At 39.6% G+C, this 12,055-nt stretch overlaps 1 protein-coding gene across 1 annotated transcript in view; it reads right to left on the bottom strand.

Moving 5' to 3' along the window:
* LOC124777693 (39S ribosomal protein L18, mitochondrial) overlaps positions 1-10,297 on the bottom strand; it is a 34,479-nt gene extending 24,182 nt beyond the window's left edge. The window contains exons 1-2 of the mRNA XM_047253174.1: positions 10,222-10,297; positions 8,635-8,820 (exon numbers count right to left, since the gene is read on the bottom strand). Coding sequence (XP_047109130.1) covers positions 8,635-8,819 — 185 coding nt within the window. The 5' untranslated portion in view covers position 8,820; positions 10,222-10,297. The remainder of the gene's footprint in view (positions 1-8,634; positions 8,821-10,221) is intronic.
* Between the last annotated feature and the right edge of the window lie 1,758 nt (positions 10,298-12,055).

Raw genomic sequence — 12,055 nt, 5'->3', positions numbered from 1 at the left:
TCTCTTTCACTGATTTTCTCGCACTGTCATCTATACTATCCATAACCTGCATTATAATCTTTTCTCTTGCATTATTCATTAGTTTAGCTCCCATCTTTGAATTCTGGACAAGCTAGAACTCATTATTATACATACTCGGAAATTTCCATCTGGTTGTTTAGGTCACAATAACATCCTGAACATTTCCTGTATACTGTTTGTCTCCTGACCACAGGCATCAAGTGACTTTTCCCTCCCATCAGTAATTGTGCATTTGCCCTTTCCATTTCATAGTTTCTCTTGATGAAGAAATCGTTCTGTCAGCCTTAGTCCACATTTCTCAGCTGTTAAGTAGACACTCCTCTATTTCTCAGGCCTCCATTTTGAATATATTTACTTAACAGAAAGAAAAACAATGTGACTCACACCAATACAAGGAAAACGCTAATCTACATCCACATACATATTCTGCAAGCCAGCGTATGATGCTTGGCAGAGGGTACCTTGTACTACTACCAATCATTTCCTAATCTATTCCACTTGAAAATACAGTGAGGGGAAAACAACTGTCTATATGCCTTAATATGAGCCCTAATCTCTCTATGGTAGCAGTAGAATTGTTTGGCAGTCAGCATCAAATGCCAGTTCTCTGAATTTCCTCAATAATGCTTCTTGAAAAGGATGTCACCTTCCCTCCAGTGATTCCCATTTGATTTCCCGAAGCATCTCCATAATACTTGCATGTTGTTCGAACTTACCGGTAACAAATCCAGCAGCTTGCCCCTGAATTGCTGCAATGCCTTCCTTTGATCCAATCTGGTGCAGATCCCAAACACTCAAGTACTCAACAATGGGTTGCACTAGTGTCCTTTACAGATGAACCACTTTCCTAAAATTCTCCCAATAAGCTAAAGTTGATCATTTGCATTCCTTTTAACAATCCTGACCTGCTCATTTCACTTCATATTGCTTTGCAATGTTATACCTAGATATTAAATCAACATGACTGTGTACGCAACACACTACTAATACTGTATTCGAATATTATAGGTTTGTTTTTCCTACTCAACTGCATTAACTTACATTTTCTACATTTAGAGCTAGTTGCAATTCATTACAGAAACTAGAAATTTTGTCTAAGTCATCTTGTGTCCTCCCACAGTCACTCAATAATGACAACTTCCTATACACTGTAGCATCATCAGCTAACAGTTGCAGACTGCTACTTACCCTGTGTTGTATTGTATGGAACTGGGGACCTAGAAATGATGGAGAGGCTGCGACCCCACTGTAGCCTCATACCCAAAATAGGGTACAGCAGTCCACTCACCCCTCTGCTGCTCCACACTGAACCCAGGATTACTGTGCAGTGCAGCCCCCAGTGGACCCCCCTGTGAACGTCTCGCACAAGACGAGTGTAGCCCAATGTTTGCATGGTAGAGAATGATAGTGTATGCGTACGTGGAGAAAGTGTTTGCGCAGCAATCGCCGACATAGTGTAATTAAGGCAGAATAAGGGTAACCAGCCCGCATTCACTGAGGCAAATAGAAATCTGCCTAAAAACCATCCACTGACTGGCTGGCACACCGGACCTCGACACTAATCAACCGGGCTGATTCGTGCTGGGGATTGGCACACCTTCCTGCCTGGAAAGCAGTGTGTTAGACCACACGGCTAACCAGACGGGCCACTACTTACCCTAATCACAAGACTGTTTATGAATATAGAAAGTAATAGCAGTCCTCTCATACTTTTCTGGGGGCACTCCTGACGATACCCTTGCCTTTGATGAACACTTGCTATAGAGAACAATGTACTGGGTTCTGTTATTTAGGAAGTCTTTGAGCCAATCGCAAATGAGAACCTATTCATATGCTCATACCTTTGTTAACAGTTGGCAGCGTGGTACCATGTCAAACGCTTTACGAAAATCTAGGAATATGGAATCTGCCAACAGAATAAAGTACATAGGAAGAAATATAAATCAATGCATCTGTGCGCAAGCAGACATAAATTGAAATGGGCCTGTCTTTGATATGATAAATGTGTGACACTTCTGATGGCCAACATGGTACTTAAAAAAATATATATATATATTCATCTTGTGTTAGACTGCTCATGACACGTTTATAAGCCTATTTTAAACCCTTAAAATTACTATGAGACAGGGAACAGACTGTTTGAACACTGTGTTTTTCCACAGTGTATTTGTGGTTGCTGACAGGTTAATTTTTAGAAGCATTTAATTTATTATCAAACTGTCCAAATTGGCTTTGAACATTGTTATTAATGAGCTCACAGTTTAAAAGATAATTGCATATTGGTAAAATATCTATGCAATGTAACTGAAAGAAGTATTTTCCGGTTGTTCTCCCCACATATCTTACAGCCTTTCTTTTTCATCCGCCAATTCTTTTTAGTGCACCTATGATGGAAACTCACTCATCCTAGATATACACACAGTAAAAAAAAAATCGTATCACCTTGGTTCCAAGACTTTCGGAACCTGTACAGAAAACTGGAATAAAGATCAACACAAACATCATTTCCGCCCATTTTATTCATCAAGGCACTATTGGTCCACATTGTCCCACTCCTCAACGGCGATTCGGCATAGATCCCTCAAGTGGTTGGTGGGTCATGTCGTCCAAAAACAGTCCTTTTCAATGTATCCCAAGCATGTTCTATACGGTTCATGTCTGGAGAACACGCTTGCCGTTCTAGTCGAGCGTTGTCATTATCCTGAAGGAAGTCATTCACAAGATGTGCACGATGGGGGCTCGAATTGTCGCCCACGAAGACTAATGCCTTGCCAATATGCTGCCGATATGGTTGCACTATTGGCCAGAGGATGGCATTCATGTATTGTACCGCCGTTACGGCGCCTTCCATGACCACCACGGTGTACATCGGCCCCACATAATGCCACCCCAGAACAGCAGGGAACCTCTACCTTGTTGCACTTGCTGGACAGTGTGTCTAAGGCATTCGGCCTGACCGAATTGCCTCCAAACACATCTCTGACAACTGTCTGGTTGAAGGGATGTGCAACACTCACCGGTGAAGAATATGCACTGAGCAATCCATTCAGCATGTTGCTGAGCCCATCTGTACCTCGCTGCATGGATGTCGGGATTGAAGTTCAAATCACGCAGCCTATTGCGCACAATTTGAGTCGTAACACGTCGTCTTGCGGCTGCACGAAAAGCTTTATTCAACATGGTGGTGTTGCTGTTAGGGTTTCTCTGAGCCACAATCAGTAGGTAGCTGTCACCTACTGCAGTAGTGACCCTTGGGCGACCTGAGCAAGGCATGTCATCAACAGTTCCTGTCTCTCTGTATCTCCTCCATGTCTGAACAACAACACTTTTGTTCACTCCAAAACGCCTGGACACTTCTCTTGTTGAGGGCTCTTCCTGGCACTAAGTAACAATGTGGACACAATTGAACCGCATTATTGACTGTCTAGGCATGGCTGAATTACAGACAACACAAGCTGCGTACCTCCTTCCTGGTGGAAGGACTGGAACTGATCAGCTGTCGGATCCCCTCCATCTAATAGGCAGTGCTCATGCATGGTAGTTTACATCTTTGGGTGGGTTTAGAGACATCTCTGAACAGTCAAAGGGACTGTGTCTGTGATACAATATCCACAGTCAATGTCTTTCTTCAGAAGTTCTGGGAACCGGGATGATGCAAAACTTTTGTTGATCACCATGTTTACTTATATTTTCTTCTTCTACATCTGCCTCTCCCCCACAACAGAGGAACTACTTTGATAACTGTCACAAATGCTACAGCTTCATCTAGTTTTCAGTTTTGACAGCTCTAGTTTTCACTTTTGACAGCTACACTCCAGACATATATTTTTTCACTATCTAGCGAACAGGTACTTCTTTTATACCTAGTACTATCTGATGATCCATTTTTACTTAGAAGAGAATCATAATGTAAAGGACCTAAAAATCACAAAAAATGTGCTGCAGCATGTAACTTCTGCAATGAGTATGATAGTTAAAATAGCAATTATAATAACTGGTATGGATGCAGCAAAATGTTAACATGAAGGATCTGTGTACACTGCTACATCTTTGGACAGCTACAGCTTTGTGCATGGGTAGGTGTTGGTCTTAAGTGACTGCATTTATCACACTGACAAAACCAAAAAGCATTTGTGATGGCAGCACCAGAAAAAAAGGACTACATGCAAACAATGTGTCTGGAAATATGAATTTTGTGCACCAACACAAATATAATCACACTACATAAAAGGAGGAGACTGGTGCAAAGAAAAAGATACATATGAATTTTAAGCTATCCCTAACTGTATCCTCAGGAATGCAATGACAGGTATAGTAGTAATGCAGAGAGAAAAATATTGGCATATAATTAATTATTAAATGACCAAATGATATGACAGCAGCCACACAAATACACACAAGGAAAACATTAGAAGTGTAGTCTCCAGACATACACGGTACACTTCTTTGATCCTCCTGCAGACAATGCATTAAGCTGCAAGGTAAACAAACAGTAGTGTCTCAACATGATTACACACTTATGTGATCCATGGTACACAAAAATATCTAACATAAAAATTTAACTCAAAGTAACGATGTCAGCCACTGCACTGTTTGGTAAAATCAAAGTTATACACAAATTTACAGAACAAGCCAAGAGCATTATGAGAGTGAAAATGGTCAGGAATGAGGTTTAAGCTCTTCTTTAACCTTTAACTGGTATCATACACATGTTGGAAGGCTGTATCTTCCTGGTGGCCATCCCCTACCATTCTGACGCAGTTTTGCATTTTCTCCCCCACGTACCTTTCAGATGGAGTGCTGGCTTCCCGCTGCAAATGTTTGGTTCTGGTCACACTGTTATACCTTTAGTAAAAGTGCAAAGTCTGGCAGATTTATGCTACCAGTTGTGTGATTATTTTTCATCAAGATGCATTTCTAAACTTTTTGTATTTATTACAATAATTATGGTATAATATGCAGGGTTATTACAAATGATTGAAGCGATTTCACAGCTCTACAATAACTTTATTATTTGAGATATTTTCACAATGCTTTGCACACACATACAAAAAACACAAAAAGTTTTTTTAGGCATTCACAAATATTCGATATGTGCCCCTTTAGTGATTCGGCAGACATCAAGCCGATAATCAAGTTCCTCCCACACTCGGCGCAGCATGTCCCCATCAATGAGTTCGAAAGCATCGTTGATGCGAGCTCGCAGTTCTGGCACGTTTCTTGGTAGAGGAGGTTTAAACACTGAATCTTTCACATAACCCCACAGAAGGAAATCGCATGGGGTTAAGTCGGGAGAGCGTGGAGGCCATGACATGAATTGCTGATCATGATCTCCACCACGACCGATCCATCGGTTTTCCAATCTCCTGTTTAAGAAATGCTGAACATCATGATGGAAGTGCGGTGGAGCACCATCCTGTTGAAATACGAAGTCGGCGCTGTCGGTCTCCAGTTGTGGCATGAGCCAATTTTCCAGCATGTCCAGATACACGTGTCCTGTAACGTTTTTTTCGCAGAAGAAAAAGGGGGCCGTAAACTTTAAACCGTGAGATTGCACAAAACACGTTAACTTTTGGTGAATTGCGAATTTGCTGCACGAATGCGTGAGGATTCTCTACTGCCCAGATTCGCACATTGTGTCTGTTCACTTCACCATTAAGAAAAAATGTTGATTCATCATTGAAAACAAGTTTCACACTGAACGCATCCTCTTCCATGAGCTGTTGCAAGCGCGCAGAAAATTCAAAGCGTTTGACTTTGCCATCAGGTGTCAGGACTTGTAGCAATTGTAAACAGTAAGGCTTCTGCTTTAGCCTTTTCCGTAAGATTTTCCAAACCGTTGGCTGTGGTACGTTTAGCTCCATGCTTGCTTTATTCATCGACTTCCGCGGGCTACAAGTGAAACTTGCCCGCACGCGTTCAACCGTTTCTTCGCTCACTGCAGGCCGACCCATTGATTTCCCCTTACAGAGGCATCCAGAAGCTTTAAACTGCGCATACCATCGCCGAATGGAGTTAGCAGTTGGTGGATCTTTGCTGAACTTTGTCCTGAAGTGTCGTTGCACTGTTATGACTGACTGATGCGAGTGCATTTCAAGCACGACATACGCTTTCTTGGCTCCTGTCGCCATTTTGTCTCACTGCGCTCTCGAGCGCTCTGGCGGCAGAAAGGAAGTGCGGCTTCAGCCGAACAAAACTTTGAGTTTTTCTACGTATCTGTAGTGTGTCGTGACCATATGTCAATGAATGGAGCTACAGTGAATTTATGAAATCGCTTCAATCATTGGTAATAGCCCTGTATTACAGTTTTTCGTGGCAGTGTATCATCAATTTGCACAATAGGGAGCCTCTACCAGGTCCCTCTCAGTCATTCAAAACAGTCCAAACAGACTTATTATTCTCAATGGGTTCTGAGAGTAAATGAAGCAAACATCAAAACTTCCCTGGAAGAAATGATGAATGACCTTTTGGATGACAGTAATACTGATCCAGATTTTGAGACAGATAGCGATGGTGATACGAACTCAAAGCAGAAAGAACAACGATGGAACGTAGGACATGCAAACAGTAGAAGATGATCTAAGTATAAGTCACTTACATCGCCGTGAATGGAAACTACTCCAAATGGAAAAAAGCACAACCATCAACTAATATCAGAAAAAGACAACATAACACAGCACTCTGTTGCAGATTTCTGATCTGTGACTTTAGGATTAATGCCTTCAGTAACAATCCAGATGTTGAACAAATATGGGGTTTACTTTTCACTCACGAGATTTTCGACAAGATTCTGCACAGATCACACAGTAAAAATCGGTAAAATAAAAGTACTCTGATATCTCTTGTGCATGATATTTGCTGTTCTTGAGCTGAAAGCTTTAATAAGCTTCACAGCAATCTCAATCTGGCACTGAATCCATAGGTAGCCCAAGCTTTCCTCAGTGGGTGGAAGCAGACATAACATTTTTCAAAGTACTGTAAAAAAAAAGTTTTTGTTCATTTCAATGGCTTTTTGGTTTGAGAACACTGATGATAGGGAAGAAAGGAAAAAGTAAGATTCAACTGCCGCAGTATCAAACACTTTTAAGAGATTTACTAGAAACCATCAGCAGTGTTACTCTTCAAATGTACTGTTTGTACTTACCGCAATCTATATAAAGTTTGGATGTACCTGCCAAGAAAACTGGCTAAGTAGGCATTCAAGATTGTGTGTGACTGACACCAGGATGCAGAACTTATATTATGCCTACACTGTGACTTGAAAATGTAAATTTACAATTGAAATTTTCCAGCAGTTTTGTTTCTGTTTCTTGGTTGTTTATGAAAGGTAGGTGCAGAATAGGACTAGTAATTAAAAGTTTAATTTCTAGATTTTTGATAATCTGCTTTTTCGGTTCATCACTTGAATATTTTCTGTATTTTCTTCTTGATTATTAATAATACTTATGTTACATGTTGCAATTAGCTGAGATCAATAAATGGCTAATAAGTTAATACAGTATTATACAATTCAATAGTAAACTTCTGGAGTCTGACAGACATCATGATACCAGTTAAGAGTTAATGCTTGACTCTGCTGTATTTGAATTAATACATTATTTTAAAAAGGCAGCTGACATTTGCTCTCAAAATAAGTCTATGATAGCCAAAAATTAATTTTATCAAGGATGTGTTAAACGGCAATTAATTACACAAAATAAAGTGCTTCTTGATAGTTTTTTTTGGTAAAATTCAGCTGGTAGGCATGAATTATCTATGCAACTCTGAATATGTTTATGCAATGGTGGAATGATTCAGCAAAATTATATTATTAGTTGACAGAATAGGTGAAGACAAATTTTTGGGGAAGAAGTAAACTGAAAATGCACTGTATGAGTTCTTCATTTTTTGTTCATCTACAGAAACTAAAACACAATTCGTACAACATACTCTTATTATTTAACTTGTATCATAAATGAGACTGGTTTCACAAGTGATTGTCATTAGGTTCTATGTTGTTGTTGTGGTCTTCAGTCTTGAGACTGGTTTGATGCAGCTCTCCATGCTACTCTATCCTGTGAAAGCTTCTTCATCTCCCAGTACTTACTGCGACCTACATCTTTCTGAATCTGTTTAGTGTATTCATCTCTTGGTTGCCCTCTACGATTTTTACCCTCCACGCTGCCCTCCAATGCTAAATTTGTGATTCCTTGCTGCCACAGAAAATGTCCTACTAACCAGTCCCTTCTTCTAGTCAAGTTGTGCCACAAACTTCTCTTCTCCCCAATTCTATTCAATACCTCCTCATTAGTTATGGATCTACCCATCCAATCTTCAGCATTCTTCTGTAGCACCACATTTCGAAAGCTTCTATTATCTTCTTGTCCAAACTATTTATCGACCATGTTTCACTTCCATACATGGCTACACTCCATACAAATACTTTCAGAAACGGCTTCCTGACACTTAAATCTATACTCGATGTTAACAAATTTCTCTTCTTCAGAAACGCTTTCCTTGCCATTGCCAGTCTACATTATATATATATATTTTTTATATTTTATATATATATATTTTTAGGTTCTAACTCAGTGAAAAAGTTGTACAATGCAAGCAACACTGAATAACACAGACCTGTGCCAGTATTCTCTTCCTGGAGCTTCAAGACCATACCCTCTTGGTTTGTATGCAATTCGTAATCGTTCCAGATTACGAGGATTCCTGTTATAAAACCATGAAGTTATCTCATTGTTGTTGATCTGGTCTGCTTTACTGCAATATTGCCTAATATTTCGACATATTTTTGCTGTTTGTGTCATTCTGAAACATGATAAAAACAACATTGTCCACACACCATAAAATTATTAATGACTAGTATCATGCAAATGATACATAGCCCAACTGATCAATTGCTCTAAAACAGTTCTACTTATATATAGCAAGAGAGGAAATTTAATTTGGGATTTAAATTTTCTGTAATTGTCACTTGACTTACAAATATCGTAATCATAGGAGACTTCTTCACACTCGTTCATGTTAATGTGGCCATACATCATTATACACAGACAGACAGGTCTTTAATAATTTTACGAGTTTAACTGGGATATTAAAGACTGTCTCAAATTGGTGCAGTTGTTCAAATTTGTCTGATTTGTAGTTTTTTAGTAATAACTAAATCTAAATTTTTTTCGTGTGTGCATCACTACCAAGAATGAAATCATAAATTTGGGATTAAACAGCAGCACATTTGGGAACCAAATTATTGCTAAAAAGATAACTCTGTGATTGAAAAATTTAAGTGGAGACAAAGGGGGAGAGCAGGCAGCTACGCCTAAACAAGGCAACACATGCTGCAGGCGGCACTCAAGAATGAACCATGATAGAATGGCACATAACCATTACCCCTCGAATAACATAAATGTCAATCATAATGTTATTTTAATCAAAGTATAATGTTGCAGGTAGCAGACAGCCTATGGGAACTGTAAGCAGGTAGATAGCAAAGGGCTAAAAGATCAATTTTTTCACACCTCAGCTACAATTACTACAGGCACGTTACATACTGGTGAAACAGTTTTGTTATTTCAAACACATCGTGGAAAAACCAATTTTTTATCACAAAAATAGCTATTTCATGCCCATTCCCCAATACATATTTCTGTCGCGCCGTTAAAACAAGCGATGTGAAGCACCACCGGAGTACCAGAAATTTCTAATATCACTCTAAACTAACCTGCGGGTGAATAAACCACTAATTACAAATCTACAGATAGATCTCATCAGTGATGCAAAAGCTATCATTGTCTACTTTAACATAATAATGGTGTTCCTTGACAAATATCACAGAAGAAACCAAACATGAGTTACTGTACACGTGAATATTACGGTTAATGTTAGAATCCGAGTTTGGTGCAATTGTTAGCCGTACTGCCGGCAGTATGAATTATATGAATTCCTATTAAAATCGTATGGTTAACAAATGTGAAAAGAGGTACACTGAATGGTGAATCACTGTGGATTAAGCGATGATGTGTACACATTAAAGAAAAACAACACGCTTGATGAAGACTACTTAACTCTCCTACAGCCTAAATCTTGTCACCACTGCAGATCACGCATTTGTGATGCACTCAATGAATGTTTGTCGCACCGTGTATTGGTATCCGTAAACACTAACCTATGTAACAACTATATTAATCAGATTCTCTACTTAGTACTTGCCTTCTCCTTCCCCTAGCTCTAGCACCAAGTATAAACAAATAACAAACACTCCAACGCCGCGAAACATTTGAACACACATTTCTTGCAGTGTTGCCAACTACAGTCAATAAAAATAGCAAATCAGTCTCGCAAAATAGGATAGACACGGCTAACTTGTAATTTATATGTTTAATAGATGAAAAATTTAAAAACTGAGAAAATAACACTCATTTAGCAAAAACAATGCTAATTTCCAAGAATAATTGCCTGTCGAAGTCGTGGGTTCCAAACGATACATATCGAACCTGCGATTGTAAATCGATCATGCGACTTTGGTGGCGTGTGTTATGACCAATTATTTGTGATCGTCAGTTTTATTTGTTTTTCGTCTTTCCTTTAGTTGTTGTAAAATAAATACCTCCGGGAATTGTTTGTGAGTTAGTAGGGAAACCCAGACGATTTCTGTCGGTAATGAGTGGGATGTCTGGTTTTCTTGACGTTTCCAAGGGGGATATTCTCACATGGAACAATGTTATTCCATGCTAATCCAGCGTAGAAAATTGTTTGAATTTTTGTCCCAATGTTGGAGTACTACTGGCCGACGAAAGCAGGGACTGTGTAGACTGTGGTGGTGCGAAGTGTGTACAACTTCGCAAGGAGAGTTTCGATGCTGAAATACCGTTACAATTTCATTGCGGACAGTGTGGAAAACGAGCAAGTATCAGGAAGAATACGTGGATCGACTCTTCCAAATTATCCATCCAGGCCAGCGTAATTCTTTCTGGATTCGAGACTACACCTTACAAACAACAGTATCGGAAATTGATTTATCTGTTAATACCGCGCGTGACTCTTTCCGGTTTTACAGAGAAGTGTGTTATGTGGTATTGCCGAACGGCAGTGTACCGATTAGTGGACCGAGTAAAGTTGTTGAAGTGGACGACTCTCACACAGCAAGAAGAAAGAACAAGAGAGGACGACCTTCAAAAAGTGAAATCGATTATATTTGGGTATTCGGTGGAATAGAACGAGAGTCCCTGTCAGAGAATTGTCCAGAGACAAGGTCACATTAGTGTGTCTGATAAAGCACTTCATACTGCCTGGTAGTAAAGTCATTACAGACAGGTTTCAGTCCTACAAGACACTCAAAGCAGAAGGATTCGACCACGAGTTCGTCAATCACACTGTAGATTTCGTGTCTTAGGACAGCCCTAGTGTGCACACTCAGAACATCGAGCGGCTATGGAAATTTATGAAGTCTTCCGTTAACAGAGAAGAGCGTCCACACTCCACCCATATTCCTGCATGACATTGGCAGAGTTTACCAAGGCTTTGGCAAAAAGGGAATTGTTCCCATAGCGTACACATCACATGGACTTCCACATCACAACACCAACGACGAGTAAGGTAAGTGGTTCCCTCTGTAATTATAAGTATTTTTGTAACGCTCTTCTTTTGTCGTTGCTGTAATGACCACCATAAACATACTCATAAGGCCCGCCCCCAGATTCGCATGATCGATTTACAATATCACGTTCGATATGTATCGTTTGGACCTCGCGAAATCTATAATATAAAAATGAATCGCAAAATGTGTTGGTAAGCGCGTAACTCAACAACGCCTCGACCAATTTGGCCAAATCTTTTTTTAAAATGTTCGTTGAAGTTCAAGGATGGTTTTTACGGCGAGAAAAATTAGAATTATTGCTGGAAAAACCCTAAAAATAGCCCTTTTCTTTTTCCTATACAAATGATTTGTAACTAAAAAGTAGCCAATTTGAGCTTTATTGCTATGGTATAAAGTTCATATTAAAATGAATCGCAAAATGTGTTGGTAAGCGCATAACTCAACAAC

The sequence above is a fragment of the Schistocerca piceifrons genome, chromosome 2 (assembly GCF_021461385.2).
Source record: "Schistocerca piceifrons isolate TAMUIC-IGC-003096 chromosome 2, iqSchPice1.1, whole genome shotgun sequence".
NCBI lineage: Eukaryota > Metazoa > Arthropoda > Insecta > Orthoptera > Acrididae > Schistocerca > Schistocerca piceifrons.
The sequence above is the reverse complement of the archived record's forward strand: the minus strand, read 5'-3'. Positions and strand labels throughout refer to the sequence as shown.